Source organism: Carlito syrichta, unplaced genomic scaffold (assembly GCF_000164805.1).
Source record: "Carlito syrichta isolate Samal-C Ts95f unplaced genomic scaffold, Tarsius_syrichta-2.0.1 Scaffold301536, whole genome shotgun sequence".
Taxonomy (NCBI): Eukaryota; Metazoa; Chordata; class Mammalia; order Primates; family Tarsiidae; genus Carlito; species Carlito syrichta.
The window spans coordinates 93309-112461 of NW_007245632.1; the positions used below are offsets into that span (position 1 = coordinate 93309).

A 19153-nucleotide genomic window follows, 5' to 3' on the forward strand; every position below is an offset into this window, starting at 1 on the left:
GATGAGAGTACCTAGGTGTAATAAGCTGCTGACATATGCAGGTGTTTATTCAGGAAGAAAAATTAATGGCATAAAAGATCTAAGAATAAAATAATTTACTACCAAAGAAACAAGACTTTTTATCTCATTTATAAACATTTATTTATATTTTTGCAGCCAATCTGCACTATATAAATTTAATTGTCAACAGTATTGAGTTTTTTTTTTCATTTCAATTTTTAGTATACTAAAGAAAGTTCTACCTTTTCTTTTACCTGTTTTAGTATGGCTTGGGAAGAGAATTTGTTAGATGATTTACTACATTTTGCTGCCACCCCCAAAGGATTATTGCTTCTTCAAAGAACAGGTGCTATCAATGAATGTGTGACGTTTATGTTCAACCAATATGCAAAAAAATTACAGGTATGAATTGCCATCTGCCACAGGCAAAAGGAATTTTTTTTTGTTCTAAAAGCCATTAAGAACATCACTCTATTTTCTGTGCATGAAGAAGTTATTAAGTCTAAATAAAAGAAAAAAAACCACATAGCATTGTAATATTTAACTTGATTTTTTTTTTAAGGAAAAGGTTAGTTGATCTTATGTCTCTTGCTGTCTTTACAGAATTGCAAGAAACCAGATGGAATTGAAAAATTCAGTTAGTCACTCAGGTGTTTTATAAATAAATGTGATATCAAATATCTGGATATACTAGTGGAACTTCTAGAGAAGGAATCCTACTGGGTCTAAATGTATCTGTCAATGAAGGTTTAGGCCTCATGCTTTAAGAGGAAAAAAATATTTGTAGAGGAATTCTATTTCTACTATTAAATAAAATTTGCAATGTAATTTAGCCTTTCCTCAAAGGCCACTGTGTTGGATTCAGATTTATTTTTCTGTCCTAATAAATACCTCTAGATTTTTGGACATTTTAGGATCTTAGATATGTTTTTAAAAATGTTTTCCTTTGTTTTTGCTGTTCTTATCATCTTGAAGAAATAGTTGGCCTTCTAATCTTTTTTAAAAAGCCTGGTAACTCTGCACATAACATGAATGACGCATGACCATGCTGTGCCTTCTTGCTTCTCACTGCTGCTCCTCGTTGGTGTTGTTAGGTCAGCAGGCAGAAAACATCGGGCTATGGAGTTTTGGTTACACAAGTGGCGTCAACAGCAGTAGGAGCCACAGCCCTGCGAGATTCTGGTAAGTTTTTTTTCCAGAGTTAGAATTGCTTTAAATAAAGCGAGCAAACCAACGAAACACTTAACTGGCAAGGTCATGTATCAGGATTACTCTGAAGTTCTCTTTCCCAAGTCAGACCTGATGCAAAAGAAGAGACTGCATGTTCTTGCTTGGAAGTGGGAGCTAAGCCATGGATCTGCAAAGGCATGTGGAATGGGTCAGTGGATGATGGAGACTTGCGGGGGGGGAGGGGGGGCGGTGCATGCGGGATGTCAGTTGCCTCTTGGGTGCAGTGCATGGAGAGGGTGACTGGCACACTGAAAGCCCAGACCTCTTCGTACCTATACAAATGCTTCTGTTTAACCGAAACCGTCAGGAAACTTTTTTTTTCTCCAGATGTGCACGGTTATTGAACTGGTCTCAAGTCATTGTACATGGTCAGGAAACTTTTTATGCGTAGGGACTGTTGGGGGGGGCGACTGTTTTAGGCTTTGTGGGTCATACAGTCGCTGTTGATAATATTCACCTCTGCTGCTGTGGTGCACAGGCAGCTCTAGATGTCATGCCCAGCAATGAGTGGGGGGCTTTGCTCCAGTAAAACTTTATTTACAAAAACAGGCAGCAGACTGGATTCGCCTAAGGGCTATAGTTTGATGGTCCCCATGTCCATCTCTTTTAATCTATAGGTAGCACCACTTTGCTGCCCATTTTTACTTATTTTAAATGATATTGCACTTTGTATGCACTCAGATTGTCTTCTAGACTCTCCCATATTCTGGATTTGTCTGATTGTTCCCTCATGATTAGAGTCTGTTTATTTTTATTTTTAAATTTTTATTGTGTATAAAAATAAAAGTTTATATGTAAAGACTTTTTTAATAAAAGAAGGTTACAGAGTTTCCTTTTTTCTTTCTTCTTCCATGAAATTCCAGTAAGATTTTTTTTGTGTTTATGGTATGAAATATGTACACCCTTGTTCTTCTTCCTCAGAACAATGGCAAATAATGAACTAAACAGAGATGTACTTCATACTTTAAGAATCCTTCTCTTTTCTAAATTAGAAGTATATTATCCTCTCTCAGTATAATCCTGTCTGATAGGATTACTTAATGCTCATTTCAGTGGCTTATATATATGCGTCAAAATTTGCACTAGTAAATATTTATCTCACATATATACCATTTTCTTATTCCCTTTTTTCCTTTTTCCTTCTTGAGAGCATTTTTCTCACCACTTAGCTTTCATGCTATCTTTGAAGTTGGCAGTCAGTAATGTATTCTTCACTATCAATTGGATTTGTAAGAAGTTGAAACACTGGGAATTTAATATGTCATATGTTAAGATTATCTGAGATCTGAACAAGATATAATCCCTAATAGACATGCCATGATAATATTTTTTAAGGCTTAGAATTGAATTATAACGTCAGTGATCATTGCTGATTCCTTAAATGAAAACATTTTCCTACACTGTGTTTTAAATTTATTTTTTGGCTGAACTTGAATTTGGACAACTGTATTATGAGATACGTTTCTTTGGTAAAAAATTGTTCCAAAATGGACCAGTAATTTTTTTCCTACTTAGGGTAAAGTCCACATAGTATGTTTTTCAGGGCACATGAATTGAAGCATTTGGAGACTAGAATTAATTTCAGACGATATCCTTGGCCAAGTCATTACGCTTCTGCATCTCATAGCATCAATCCTTTCATGAGAGGGTGAAATGCAGTTTTTCACAGGCCAGGAGCAGGAAGACTCCTGCTGCTTGAGCTCCCTTGACACCTCAGAAATACCGTGTTAGGAACTTTACATACATCATCCTATCCATACTTCATGTGTGGTCCTGGAACGTAGCATAACTCTTTTGGTTTTCAAATGGGATAACTGGAACTCTAAGAAGTCAAGAGAGTTTTCCAAGGACGTACAACTAATAAACTGGCAGATTTCCAATTTGAACTTTGATATTCTTGATTTAGAGCCCATTTTTTTTTCTGTTATATGAAGGCCCTTTCTGCTCTAATATTTTCTTCATGAACTTACATATTTCATGATTAGATGTTGTGTTTTTATGCTTTTCTGTATGCTTTGATTTTTCATAGAAGAATTCAATGATCAGGTTTAATATTCATTTTTATTTAGTCATATAATGTCTGACTCAAGAGAACTTAAAAACTATTTTGAGGTAAAAATGTGTGAAGTGCAGAATTGTTCTAAGCTTACGGAATTTGAAAGACAGTAGTAGTTATATTGGAATAAAGGAACGTATCTATTCTCTTTGGATGCTGTGTCTGCCTCCTGATACCTCCTTCTCTCCTCCTCCAACCTCCTAAACACACAGCCTTTCAGGCTTCTTATACTGTTGGCTTGTTTGCCCAGCAAAGTGTAAACCACATCATGTTTCGGAAAAACGCGCTCAGAGACGTTATTGGCCAAAAGATCAAAGCTGGGACTTAAAATTCAGCAGTCCAGCCGGGCTCGGTGGCTCAGCCTGTAATCCCGCGCCTTTGGGAGGCTGAGGTGAGTGGATTGCCTGAGCCCGCGGGTTCGAGACCCGCCTGGGCAGCGAGACCTCATCTCTACAATAAATCAAAAAATCAGCCGGGTGTGGTAGTGCGCACCTGTAATTCCGGCTACTTGGAAGGCTGAGGCGGAAGGATCACCAGAGCCCAGCAGGTCGAGGCTGCGGTGGCCGGGAGCGGCCACTGCACTCCCAGTCTGGGCGACAGAGTGAGACTCCAACTCAAAAAAAAAAAAAAAAAAAGTAAAAAAAAAAAATTCAGCAGTCCTCCAGGGGAATAATCTCTCGGAACTTAGTCGTTAGAGTCTTATGATAATTAGGAATCATAAAAGTATATCAACAATAGGAGGTATCTTTTTCTACAAAGAGTCAAGATTATTTCTTTTGTAAGATGCAAGTATGTCAGAGTAGACCAGTTTGGTCAAAGGGATGCTCAGACCTTTCCTTCATAATCAAAATAAATATTATGCTATAATGACATAAAGGAGTAATTTTTCTCAGGGTTTATTACTGGACTTCTGAGTGAATTGTGGTCCAGCCTGGAGTATGGAAGAGATGATGTTAGAGTAACCCATCCCAGATCAACTCCCGTGGATCCCATTGACCGAAGCTGTCAAAAGGTAAGAAGTGATTTGGTTTAACCCATTATATATAAGTTTGAAATGTATCTCACAGAAAAAAATGTATCTGACTTCATCCAGGTTTTATCTGTGGTCAATAGAAAGACTGTAAGTTTAACTTTCTCCCTTTTTTATTTCCAAACGTTTTTTATTTTCAGAACAGATTTAGTGAACAATAGAAATACCAGTGTTCTTTGGGAATGCTATTTTGCAAGGATCTTTTTCCTTGTTTTCATTTTTTAAAGGGGCTACACATGCATGTTTGTTACATGTACATTTGTGTAGTGGTGGGAATTTGGTCTCAGGCAGCCTGTTCCCCAGATAGTGAATGTTGTGCATCACAGATACTTTCTGAACCCTGACCCCTCTTTCCGCCTTCTCCCTAACTGGTGTCCCCAGTGTCTGTTATGTCCGTGTTTGTGACCATTTAGCTCTCACACGTAAGTGAGAACATGTGGCGTTTGGTTTTCTGTTTCTGAGTCAGTCTAGTTGGGATGATGCTCTCCAACGCCCTCGATACTGCTGCAGAGGACATGGTTTCATTCTTTTTTATGGCTGCGCACATAGTATTAGGTTATTTTTATTAGAGTTTTCCTCCCTTCATAAAGAGTAATTATGTACCAGGCATAAACCAAAAAACAAACAAGTCACGGAAACCAACAAAAGCCTACCAACTAAAACAAAAATCCAGGAAACTTCTCACCCTTTCGTTGAAGTCCAATAGAAAAGAGTCAAGAATGTTTGAAGGAAGTGTGGGCAGGGAGAAGATGCAGTCCTTTGGAGTGCTGGGACGCTTGAAAGGCTGAGATGGAAGAATCGCTGGAGCCCAGCAGGTCGACAGTGGGGTGGCCATGAGCATGCTGCTGCCCTCCAGCCAGGGTGACAGTGAGACTCTGACTCAAAAAAAAAAAAAGGCAGAATTCTACTCACCCAGTGCTCACCTTCTGCTGTGCAGCCCAGTTCCTATCAGGTCACTGACCAGTACCGGTCCATGGCCCCGGGGGTTGGGGACCCCGGTGTAATGGCCATTGGAGACTCAGAAGGGAGTTGGGGGATGGGATGGAGGGTCAAAAAATCACCTGTATATGGGTTCAGTGTACTGGTGAGTACGCTTAGAGCCCAGACAAAAAGTATTTGTACCCTCCAAAGCTCTTGAAATAAAAAAGAAAATTACTAGACAAATGAAGAAAAAGGGAAATATGACTTATACTCAAGAAAAAGGCAGCTAATAGAGATTGTAAAATGAAGAAGTTAGTATATTAAAGCAGTCCTTATAAATAGAATATAGAGGAATATATGCTTATAATGAATGAACAAATTAGGCATCACAACAGAGACACAGATACTATATAAAACAATCAGATAGAAGTTCCAGAATTAAAAAAAAAACTCGTATGGAATAAAAATTTCTAGATGGGCTTAGCAGGAGATTTAAACACAATAGAAGAAATGGTGAACTTGAAACAGGTCAGTAGAAATGATAGACTTTGAAGAGCAGAGAGTGGAAAAAAAAGGAAAAACTTCAGTGATCTGTGAGACCACATCAAAAGGTATTTAATTGGAATACCAGAAATACTTAAGAGAGAATGAAGAAGAGAAATATTTGACTACATAATAGCCAGAAATCCCCACATTTATTGAAAGATAAAAGTTTATGGATGAGAAATATAGTGAATCTCAAGGAGAATTAGGAAAATGATTAAAATAGAAAGGAAGCCACTTAAGGATTATCAGAGCCAAACTATCAAAAAAACAAAGATAAAGAGGAAATCTTGATAGAAGCCCTAGAAAAATCACACATTGTATACAGGGATTAGGAGAAAAATTTGCTGATATCTCTTTAGAGACAGTGGAAGCCAGAAGATAATAGAACATCTTTAGTGTGCTGAAAGGAAAAAATAAAAAAATAAAAATAGTCAACCTAGACATCTACATCCAGCAAAAGTATACTTCAATAATGAACGTAAAAAGATAAATTTTAAAATAAAAGTGAAGAAAATATTTGTTAGCAGACCTGTATTTTAAATAATGCTAAAGGAGGGTCTTCCTACCAGATGGATAACTGACAATAGACATAGGGCTATTGTCTCCCATATTGGGAATATGGGAAGAGGGAACTGAAAATAGATGAGTGAATATAAAAGTCTACTTTTAAAAAATTTGAACTTGTTTTAAATGCATATAACTCTTTAAAACAAAATGATGACATATACTGAGATGTATATTGTACTTAGAAATTATAAATATTACTATATGATATATACATATACATATAGTATATGTTATGCTATAAAGGACAGTGGAATTGTATAAGGGTATATGATTACAAGTCTCTTACATTTTATATAAAGTGGTACAATATTTTTAATCCCTAGGAAATATTTCTAATTCAGATTTAAGGTTTCACAGATTTTATTTAACTTCTTGCCTTAGCATTGGAAATGTCAGTATAAACTAAGGCATTTTTTCTTTAAAAAATATTGTATAGCCTCCTAATCTATATACTGAATAGAAATAGAAATGATAACTCATAGTATTAAACAGCCCTAGTGCCCAACTTTTAGTCTCTAAATGTTATTCCCTAAGGATTCTTTTTTCCTTTGAGGTCTACTTTATTTTGTCTTCTCAGTGGGAAAACAATTTTATAATTTCAATATACAATGAGGTACATTAAACGAATTACTTCCATTCCAGTGCCCTCCCCTATCCTCCCTCTTCCCTATTCCCAATATGGTAGACAATAACTTTGTGTAGCTATGTAAATTTATATTACTTAAGTTAAAAATTCAGTTCCTCAATTATATTAGTCATGTCATAAATGCTTAATAATACATGTAGCGAGTGACTACCATACTGTACATTTCAGATTATGTAATATTTCCGTAATCACTGAAAGTTCTATTTGATAGTACTTCCTTTGAGTATCACTAAAAAATAGTGCAAGGAACTAATGATTACATTTTTAAAATTCTAAAAAAAAAACAAAGTAAGGAGGGAAGAACAAAGGAACAGAAATATATGAGGAAGAAAGGCAAACACATAAGAAAATGGTAGCTCTAAATGAATCCATATCAGTAATTGTACTAAATGCAAATAAACTCAAAATTTTAATTAAAATACAGAGATTTTCACAGTGAATAAAAAAAGGAAGACTCAACTATGTATGCTGTCTTGAGAAATTCACTTTATTTATATTTTCTGTGGTCAAGGAGCAAGAAAATAAATATGTACTGATTCACTTTAATTGCAAATGGCTTAACATCACTTGATTAAATTGCAGAATTTATAATTATCTCTACTGAACAATAATTAGAGATAAAGTGAAATTGCATTTTAGATGGCAGACAAATGGAGTTAACCAGTGTTAAAGGTATTGATAATATATGTTTTAATAACTTAGCATGTGGAGCTATGATAATGTATAATAGTGTCTGACAAAATGCTTGGTACATATGTACTCAATAAATGGTAGAAAGTATTATCAGCAACAGTAAAAACTGTTATTTTTAATTAGTCATGATATGTAGTATGGAATATGAAAGCCAAAGCTATTAAGTAATAATATTTTAAAAATTTGGTTATGTTCAGATGATGATAGGGAAAAAAATTTATCTGGAAACTTGTTGATTAAAATAACCAAGAATTTATCCTGCCTTTCCTATATGAACTCTATCACTGGCTAACCTAATAATAGGTGAAGGAAGTATCTCTGATTTTTAAGTTATTCTAACTAATAAAATTTTTAAATGATAGAACTAGAATATCATCTGCAATCCTCAGTAATTAATAGATCTAGGGATTGAGTCACTTTAACATCATCAAAAGAGAAATGACCCAAACATTAATGTGCCCTCTAATATAGAAGACCACCTCTAGTTTTGCTAAGGGATCTAGCCTGATCAAGCCTTTAAATTCAGCTTCCAATTTACAGAGAATGGCAGGACAGGCTGAAATGTTCCTTGATTGTGTATTCCCTGAAATCCAGACTGATGGAAACTTTACAGGTCAAATGGCCTGAGTCTGTCAACAGACAAATTGTAAAGAAAAGAAAGAAAGAAAGAAAGAGGATGGGGACCTGTAGATTAAAAGAGACTTTAAGTGACATTTCAAGTTTTGAAGATGGGAGAGATAAAAGTATAATGTCTAGGGATGTACACCTGATAAATAAAGACACGAAGAAACTCAAGAAAGTGATTATTATGAAGGTCAGGATAGTGCCTGCTGTGGAGAGAGGGCAGAGAGAGGAGTTGTGGCAGGCCCATTGAAGGCTCTCGGGCAGCTGGCGAAGTTCTAGAAGAAATTTGCTGTAGAGATGCAATTAAGTTGGGTGGGAAAAAGATACACAGAGAAACAATATACATCAGGAGACTGGCGTGGCCAATTTAGTGTCACAGACAAAGAAATACTGTCAGATTTAGAGAAGCATTTCTTCATGGTGATAGAGTCAGCACACCAGGAAGATATCATCATAAATCAGTCAGATCCTAATAACAAAGATTCAAGACAAATGAAGCATTCACGTAGAATTTAAGAAAGGAATAGATACATCTACAGTGAGTTGAAGATTTTTCCTTTTTAGCAATTGGTAGAACAGATTGAGATATCTGTTCAGTTACATGATATGAATATCCCTACTAATAACTTGGTCTAGTGGATGTTTATAGAATATTATACTCAATGAAAGCAGAATACCCTTTTTTTCTAAAAGCACATGACATGTGCACAAAAAGAGAGTGCATATTGGACCACATGCAAGTCTGAATTCATCTAAGATGGTTTGAATACTATGAAGTATGTTTTATAGTCACAGTGAAATGAATAAAAAACGAAGATCTGGAAACTAGAAAAACAGATATTTGGAAATTAAGCAGCACACTTCTAGATAACATGTAGCTCAAAGTAGTCACAAGGGAAATTAGAAAATATTTCAAACTGAATGGAAAGAAAAATACAGTATATCAAAATGTATGGATATAGCTGAAGTAGTGCTGAGAGGGATAATTTTAACCTTAGTATTTATATTAGAAACTAAGAAAAATCTAAAATTAATGTCTAAAGTTTCCACTCAAAGGGACTAGGAAAAAAAGTACATGCAAAGCAAATTCAAGAAAGGAAATAAAAATTAGAGCAGAAATCACTGAATGAGAAACTAGAAAATAGTAACAAACCCAAAAGTTGGTTCTTTGAGATGGTTTTTATTTATTTAATTTTTTTAACTTAAAAATTTTTATTTTATTTATTTATTTTTAACTGTTTATTCATTCATTACTAATTATTGACTTTAGTCAATTATTCATCCCCCTCATTCTTTTATCTTCTCTCTCTTCCTTTTTTACTTTTACTCTTTCTCCTTTAATTTTTTTTATCTTAGAGATGTGGGGTACAATTCAGGGTTAGGTGTGCAAATGTTCATTATGCAGGTGCCCTTGTGGATGAGGTGTGCCTCCCCTCCCCGGCAGATTCTCACTACTGCCAGTCCTGCCCTCTGGCACCCTCACCCCCACCATTTCCCCCTACTGCCAGTTCTTTTCTTATAGTATTACAGTAGTTGTTCAAGGTCTGCTTATGAGGGAGAACATGTGATACTCAGTTCTTTGGTTCTGTGATACATCACTCAATATGTTCATCCAGGTTGCTGTGACATTCACAATTTTGTTCTTCTTCATGGCTGTATAATATTCTATCACATTTTAAAAATTCAGTCCCATTACCAAGTGGGCAAAAGATATGAATAGACACTTCTCAAAAGAAGACACACGAGCAGCCAACAGATACATGACAAAAATGCTCAGCCTTACTAGACATCAAAGAAATGCAAATTAAAGCCACACTGAGATACCACCTAACTCCAGTCAAGATGACCATCATCAGTAACTCAAAAAAACAACAGATGCTGGAGAGGATGCGGGGAAAAGGAAACACTTCTACACTGTTGGTGTATGTGTAATCTCATACGACATCTGTGGAAAACAGTGTAGAGATTCCTAAAAGATCTAAAAATCAACCTTCCATAGAACCTGCAGTTCCCTTACTGGGAATATTCTCTGAAGAACTCAAATCACTCTATAAAAAAGATACCTGTACATGTATGTTTATCACAGCATTATTCACAGAAGCAAAAACAATGAACCAACTGTGCTGCCCATCAGACATTTTTTTACTTTAAAGATGTGGGGTACAATTTCTGTTTAGGTATACAAATGTTCATTAGGTACCCTTGTGGATGAGGTGTGCCCCCCCGGCATATTCCCACCACTGCCAATCCCTTTCTTAAAGTATTATGACAGTTGTTGAAGGTACGCTTATGAGTGAGAACATGCGGTACTCTGTTCTTTGTTTCTGTGTTAGATCACTGAGTATGATCGACTCTAAATCCATCCAAGTTGCTGCAAAGTCCATATGTTTGTCCTTCTTGATGGTTGCATAATATTTCATTGTGCATGTGTACCACATTTTTTTTATCCAGTGCAACTTCAGTGGGCAGTATGGTTGGTTCCACATTTATGCGATTGTGAAGAGAGCTGCAACAAACATGCGTGTGCAAATATCTTTTTTGTAGAATGATTTGAGTTCCTCTAGGTATATTCCCAATAGGGGGATTGCTGGGTCATAGGGAAGGTTAATTTCTAGTTCTTTTAGAAATTGCCACACTGTTTTCCATAGAGATTGAACTAGTTTGGATTTCCACCAACAGTGTAGAAGTAATCTGGGTGGGTGCAGTGACTCACACCTGTAATCCCAGCGCTTTGGGAGGCTGAGGCAGGAAATTACTTGAGTCCAGGAGTTCAAGACAGCCTAGGCAACATAGTGTGACCTCATTTCTACAAAACATTAAAAAAAAATTAGCCAGGCATGGTGGCGTGCTCCTATAATCCTAGCTATTCGGGAGGCTGAGGTGGAAGGATTGCTTTAACCCAGGAATTGCAGGCTGCAGTGAGCTATGATTATGCTACTACACTTCAGCCTGGGTGACAGTGACCCCATCTCAAACAATTAAATAAGATAAACTAAAATAGGTGAACTCACTAGATTGGCCAAGAAAATAAGAGAAGTACCCAAAATTACCAATTTCAGAAATGATAGAGGCTGTGGCTAAATATCCCACAGATATTAAAGGGTAATACATGAATATAATGGTCCACTTTAGACCACTAGTTCAACAACTAAGATAAAGTTGGCAAATTCCTTTAAAAACGGGCTTTCCAAAACATAAGAAAGCAAAAAGAAAAACTGAATATCTGTGCATCTGTTAAAGAAATTCAATTTGTTATCAAGAACCTTCTTACATAAAACCAATTATGTGAGAAGAACACCAATCTCACACAAGCTTTTTCAGAAAACAGAAATAGAGGAAGCACTTTCTAATTTATGAGGCCAACATAATACTGATTCAGAAATGAGGCAAAAATGTTACCAAAAAAAAAAAAAAAACAAAGAAGCAAATCACAGATGAAAATTATGGATCAATCTCTTGTGAATATAGATTAAAAAAATTTCATAAGATATTGTGCTAGCAAATAGAATTGACAAATATAGAAAGAATTATTTATTATGATCATGTGGGATTTATTCTAGGAATGCAGGGTGGTTTAATATTCTAATATGAAAATGCAATTTATCATATTAACAAAATAAAGAGGAAACACTTAAGATGACTTCAGTAGACATGGAAACAGCATTTGACAAAATTTCATACCCATTTATGATAAAAACTCAACAGATTTAACCCTTAATCTGCTAAATGCTATCTTTGAAAAATATATGGCTTCTATCATATTTAATGGCAAAATATTGAATCGAAATTTGGTTCACTCTTACCACATTTACTTAGCATTATATTGTGTCTTAGTGCAGTAAGGCAAGAAAAAAATAGAAGGCATACAGATTGGCAAGAAAGATGTAAGACTGCCTGTTTGAAGATGGCCTGATTGGCACATCCGAAAACAAGCAAAACGCCCCCCTGCCTCTCGAAAGGTCTTCCTGAATCTGAGTGCCTGTCTGGTGTCTTCTAGGAGAGGCTTTAGGGTCAGTCAGACATGGATTCAGATGCCAGCTTTTCCCGAGGTTGACTTCTGGTTTACAGGTGTACATGTTAAGGATTAACGTAGATAATGTGCACAAAAACTGGTACTATGTGCTTGGCCAAAAGCAAGGGCTAATATAATGACAGTAAGTAGAGTGTTACCACCATCCAGCCTGCCTTCTCCCCTTCTTGTCCATGCGACTTTAAAGAATACTTTATACACACTGCTGTCACTTGACTTCCCTGTACTCCTCAGACGTGTGTCCTCTTGAAACAACCTTTTTGAGTCACTTTCCAATTACTCTGTTAGACATATTTTTAATAAACCCCGTTCTAATAGGTATAACTGTTATTTGTCATTCTGAAAACTTCTTTTTTTTTGAGTTGGAGTCTCACTCCGTCGCCCAGACTGGAGTTCAGTGGCCGCTCCCAGCTACCGCAGCCTCGACCTGCTGGGCTCCGGCGATCCTTCCGCCTCAGCCTTCCGAGTAGCTGGAATTACAGGCCGGCTCATTTTGATTGATTGTAGAGATGAGGTCTCGCCGCCCAGGCGGGTCTCGAACCCGCGGGCTCAGGCAATCCACTCACCTCAGCCTCCCAAAGGCGCGGGATTACAGGCTGAGCCACCGAGCCCGGCTCTGAAAACTTATGATCTGTCCTTCTCATTGCTGTCTACCCTCAAACCTACCTTTCTAAAATATAAAACCTGATTCCCGCTACTTTTTGAAGACGTCGTGTGGCCCTTTCTTCCCTGGAGCACACAGGCGGAACTCGCTCACGCAGCACGTCTCCGCCCGCCTGCCTGGCACTTCTCCAGCCTCACTTCGCAGGCTTACCTGCTTTGCTGTGTGGTCGTCGGACTGGTACCCACCTGTTCCTCCATAGTGCAGTATCATCAGGGCATTCAGGGGACCGTTTTCAATGATTTAACGGCGCGTTTGTCCGGCACCGCACTGTGTCTTTGAGGGCAGAGACCCTTCCTTTCATCATTTTAGTTTTGGTAGCATCTGGCACAGATACTGATAAGCAGCTGGCATGAAAATGTTTTGAGTGAATAAATCAGTTAATAGATCATCATTATCAACCAGAAAGATTTTTAATTCATAAGAGAAGTTCTTGACTTGAGGAATTAAATTTATACTTTAGTCTTAAAATATATCAAACATTTGGCTTTTCTTTAGTTTCCTTATCATTATTGCACAAAACCTCATTCTTCTCTTCCAAACATTGATGATGCAGGTTTATGTTTTGTGCCACCTCATATTTTAGGGTAATTTGCTATTAGCAACATCTTGCAGTGTATTTTTGTGGGAAACAAGGATTGCATTATAAAAAATTTTTGTTCCAGAGATGCTTAACACATTGCAATTTTGCAGTAGGCTAACATCTTTAGAAAATGTCCAGTGTGTGAGAAATAGATTTGTTTCTTCTAGAAACAAGCTACTAAGATCTTAAGTCTCTTTAAAATTCTGTTCAGGTTGTTTTAGTTCAGATGCAGTTATTGAATTGCTTTTACCTAAAGTTCTGCTTAACTTGTTTAGAGTAGCGTATCAGACATTGCTAAGGTTATAGTGGTCCAAATCATTTCACATCTTAGGTAGAGGGAGGGTCCATAAACACCAATTGAATACTTCATGTATATATAATACAAAAATCCTCAACATATTTTCGATATATTTGATTTATAAAGATCACATATCTTTTTCTATCAAAGTGAACTTTTTAAAAGCTTTTTTGTAGTCTGGCATGTTCATAATAAATGGGAAAGATTCTTTAAATATAAAATAAAGGATTTATTTTTGGTAATATCTAAGTATTGCTGGACATTATCAAATGTTTGCATAATCAAATTATAAAGCATTTTTTAGGTTTATCTCTATATTTTCAGGACAAACTAAATTGGATTAAAAATAAGACTATAATGAAATCTGTTCATCTTTCTAGTTAATACCTAGTGATTAGTGAATTTGTTTATACCATGGTTTTTTGGGTGGCCATGAATCCTCTAGTTTCCCAGCAATTTAAAAAAAAAAATTTAATTGATAGACATATTCCTCAAGCATCTTTTCCTGGATAACTTTTTTTCCTTCTTCTCTATAGTGCATACTTCCCTTTAAATAGACATTCATTAAATGGCCACTAATTTGTTATATTTATTTAATTATTCTTTATTAGAACTTTTTTGCTATCCAAATAGGTAATTGCTTTAAGTCATGGATGATTTTCTTCTTGAATTGATTAGGCCTTCTTTCTTCAAGTTATGGAATATTTTATTACAGAAAAAAAATAGATGCTTTAAAAAAACTTGATGTGAATTCATTTCTTATCCAGAAATGACATTTGTTAAAAACCACTGTGTGTTAGATATATTAAAAGGTAGTCTTGTGGCCTGAGGGCAAGAATGTCAGAATTTATTATCTATGTAGCTACTTGTTATTTGTTAGGTAACACTGGATTTGGTATAATTAGGGGAGGAGATACAAAATGGACTCAACTTTCTAGGTCCTTAAACGAGGACTGTGGAACAAGGGTTATGTTGTTAAGTAATGTCTGAAGATTATATTGGGATTTGTAATGAGTAACATAAACCTGGAAATAAAAAATTACAAATCATTTCTGCTACCAACTTTCTGAGTGGTCTTTGGCCAAACCACTTCACTTGACCTCAACTTTTCTCATCTATTAAGTGAGAGATTGAATGAAATGTTCTTTTCATTTTTTTAGTTTTCTGATTCTAGTGAAAATTCTCAGTTTTTCTGATTCTCAAATTTTCTGAGTGTAATGAGAATTTTAAAAAGTGACAAGCAGAAAACTTAATGATTACAAGTATGTACAATTAATACAATGGAAGTGAAAGATGTAAGTATTGATAGATTATAGAACTTCTAGATGTGGATGGAGTTAATTGGAAAGCCTTCAGCCATGATGTGTGGCAAACTTGAAAATTAGAAAATGAGATAATGAGTAAGTGGAGGGAGAGAGATATGCCTAGGCAGCAGTCAGTTGAAGCAGCCCACAAGCGGATCTGATGGACTGATGTGGCAACTTCATGTTGGGGAATAAAGGAAAATGAGGCTTGGGAGGCTGTGAAGTCAAGAGCGCTGTCAATTAGGAAAATACCTTGAAAGTCATGCGAAGCAGTTTAGACTTGCGGCTTAGTGACAGGCAACCCTTCCATGCTTTTGAACTGGGGAGCCGAAGAATGACGTGTGCCTGGGAAAAGTATTCTAGTTGCTTTTTAGTAAGATGAAACGAGAGCAAGGAACTTAAAAGTTTTATGGAGAGACTAATTTAGTAAAATTGCACCAGAAACTGAGCTGGTTTTGAAAGGAAAAGCCATGTCTTTAAATTAACTGTAATATCTAGGTTAGTTAGGTTTCTAGTGAATGCTAAAAGGTAGTCTTGTGGCCTGAGGGCAAGAGTGTCAGAATTTTTTATCTCCCCAGAGTCCCTATGTACTATTCTCTAGTATTTTATACATATTAGATATAACAGTGCAAAGAATGAGGAAGATGGATTATTGAATTTTTTGTTAGAATCAAACTTTTCAAGAGATACATTTGAAACATTTTCCAAATCTCATGTATGCAGTGGTTATTATATCAAGCTTTGCAGTTCGTAGATTATTGTTCATGTTAACCTTTTTGTACATATCATATATGTAGATATATGATGTCACATTTGTGAAAATGAATTAGGCTTATTTAAAAAATTAAATTAGCCCTCATAGTCATCCAGCTACAAAACTGTCCATTAGTAACTCTTCCATGGATGTGGAAGAAGAAAATGAACCATTTAAATGACTGTCTTCTTTCTCCCTCTTTAGTCTTTCCTAGCACTGGTGAACTTATCGTCCTATCCTGCTTTCTATGAGCTTGTAGGCAATCAAGATCTTCCTAATAAAGCAGAATATTCTCTTCGTGAAGTCCCAACATGTGTTATTGTAAGTCATTTTCTTTCCATCTTTATTTTTTATAAATGCTATTATTTGAGATTTGTATTAAAATTCAATTAGACCAAAAACAGAAAAAAAAAAACACTATTTAAGGACATTTAAGGACTGCTTTGATTATGTATTTATGGATTATCATCTTTTGAATTATCTATGAATACAATATTTGATACAGGCCATCTAGTGCTCCCAATACTTATCAGAATACAATGCTCATGATCCCCAACAAGAAAAGAGGCTTGGCATAAATAGAAGTATATGTATGCATGACTTTTACATGACTCATTATGATATTGGTTATACTGGTACTGCTCCTTCATTGTTTAGGATAATTAGGAATACACTGTATCTAAGGAATCCACTACATTTTCTGCTTATATTTAATGAACTACATATTATTGCCCCATGAGGGCAGTATATACAAATTTATTTATTTTGAGATTTATGTCATACTCACAAATGAATAACTTGTTTTAACTACTTAGGCATATCTAGTTTCTGATCTTTAGGTACATTTACAAATTAAATATACATAAACATGTGTATATATACATGTAAGGATTAGTAAATAATTATTTGATACTGAAATTCCATTTATTAGTAATTATTTATTTTCTGTTCACTTTGTCCTATATTTTATTATTTTCGTAAGCATAGTTTTACTCTTTTGCATAACTTTAACCTTTATTATCCCTAAAGGCTTGAATTTTTAAAAACTCTCTATTTGGGAAATCTTAGGTAACTTGTATGAAATGCAAAGATAGGTCTTCTAACATTTATCACTTAACATTGACTTAGATTCCCTTACCCTTCTTTTCCTGAAGTTTCTCAGTTGTATCTTGTATGTTGGCACATTTTTTTTTTTTTAATTATTTCAATAGCTTTAGGGGTATAAGTGATTTTTGGTTACTTGGATGAATTGTATAGTGTTGAACTCTGGACCTTTAGTGCACTTGGCATCTGAATAGTGTATGTCGTACCCCAGAGGTAATTTTTCATCCCTCCCCTCCTTCTCTCCCTCCCCCCTTCTGAATCTCCAGTGTCCATTATAGCACTCTGTATGCCTTTGGAGACCAATAGCTTCACTCTCACTTATAAGTGAGAATGTGAAATGTGTGATATTTGGTTTTCTGTTCCTGAGTTACTTCACTTAGGATAATGGCTTCTAGTTCAATTCAAGTTGCTGCAAAAGACTTTGTTTTGTTTCTTTTGAAGGCTAAGTAGTATTCCGTGGTGTGTGTGTGTGTGTGTGTGTGTGTGTGTGTGTGTGTGTATGTGTGTGTATGCCATATTTTCTTTATCCACTCATTGGTTGATGGGCACTTTGGTTGATTCCACATCTTTGCAACTGTGAATTGTGCTGTGATAAACATACATGTGTGGGTTTCTTCTTTGCATAATTACTTCTTGTCCTTGGGAAAGATACTGAGTAGTGGGATTCCTGGGTTTATGGTAGATCTACTTTTAGTTCTCTGAGAAGTCTACATACTGTTTTCCATTGAAGTTGTCCTGATTTATATTCCCACCCACAGTGTATAAGCACTTTCACTGCATCTGCACCAAAATTCATTTACTTATTTAGACTTTTTAATAATGGCCATTCTGACTGGGGTAAGGAGATATCTCTTTGTGGTTTTAATTTGCATTTCCTTGATGATAGGTGATGCTGAACATTTTTTCATATGTTTGTTGCCCATTTGTATATCTTGTTTTGAGAAATGTCTGCTCATGTCATTTGCTCACTTTTTAATGGGATACTATTATTATTGCTGATTTGTTTAAATTCCATGTAGATTCTGAAGAATAGGCATATCTCAGAGTAGTTTTGTATTCAGTTGCAGACCATCGCAATAAAGTGAACATTTCAAAAAAGTGAGTCACACCAATTTTTTTGGATTCTCAGTGTATATAAAAGTTATGTTTATACTCTACTGTAGTGTTGTGTGCAACAGCATGATGTCTACAAAAACCCCAATGTACATAGCCTAATTTAAAAATACTTATTGCTAAAACTGCTAATGATCATTAAGCCTTCCATGAGACTCAGATGATAATCTTTTTGCTAGTCATAATCTTTTTGCTGGTGGAGGGTCTTGCCTTGATGTTGATGGCTGCTGCCTGATAAAGGTGACGGTTTCCAAAGGTTGGGGTGGCTCTGAAAATGAGACAAATAAGCAATGAAGTTTGCCATATTGGTTGACTATTCCTTTTTCAACAGATTTTTCTGTAACATTTGATGCTTTTTGATAACATTTCACTTACAGTAAGACTTTTTAAAAATTAGAATCAGTTATCTCAAACCCTACCACTGCTTTATCAACTAAGTTCATGTAGTATTCTAAATCTTTTTTTGTCACTTCATCCCATGTTCACAGCATTGTCACCAGGATTAGATTCCATCCCAAGAAACCACTTTATTATTGATTCATAGGAAGCAATTCCTCATCCTTTAAAGTTTATCTATTAAAATTGTATTGTCTATTAAAGTTTGTGGGAAATTTGTGAAATTTCAGAAAATCATTCACACTTAATAAGCTCCACTTATAATTTGTGTTCTCTTCCTATTTCCAACACACCTGTAGTTACTTCTTCCACTGAAGTCCTGAACTCCTGTTAGTCATTCAAGAGGGCTGGAATCAACTTATTTCAAACTTCTCTGAATACTTATATCTTGACTTTATCCCATGACTCATGAATATTGTTAATACCCTCTAGAATGGTGAATCCTTTCCAAAAGGTTTTCAATTTACTTCATCCAGATCTGTCAGAGAAATCACTATCCATGGCAGCTATAGTCTTATGGAATGTACTTCTTAAATAAGAGACTTGGAAGTCAAAATCACTCCTTGATTTATAGGCTGCAGATTTGTGTTAGCAGGT

The 19153-nt window shown here is 35.7% G+C and overlaps 1 protein-coding gene across 1 annotated transcript in view; it reads left to right on the forward strand.

Annotated features, from left to right (window-relative positions):
- The window catches only part of TBC1D32 (TBC1 domain family member 32), a 246584-nt gene that overhangs the window by 86602 nt on the left and 140829 nt on the right, over positions 1 to 19153 (forward strand). Inside the window, exons 17-20 of the mRNA XM_021710784.1 lie at positions 264 to 402; positions 1095 to 1182; positions 4180 to 4298; positions 16148 to 16264. Of these exons, the coding sequence (XP_021566459.1) occupies positions 264 to 402; positions 1095 to 1182; positions 4180 to 4298; positions 16148 to 16264 (463 nt within the window). The remainder of the gene's footprint in view (positions 1 to 263; positions 403 to 1094; positions 1183 to 4179; positions 4299 to 16147; positions 16265 to 19153) is intronic.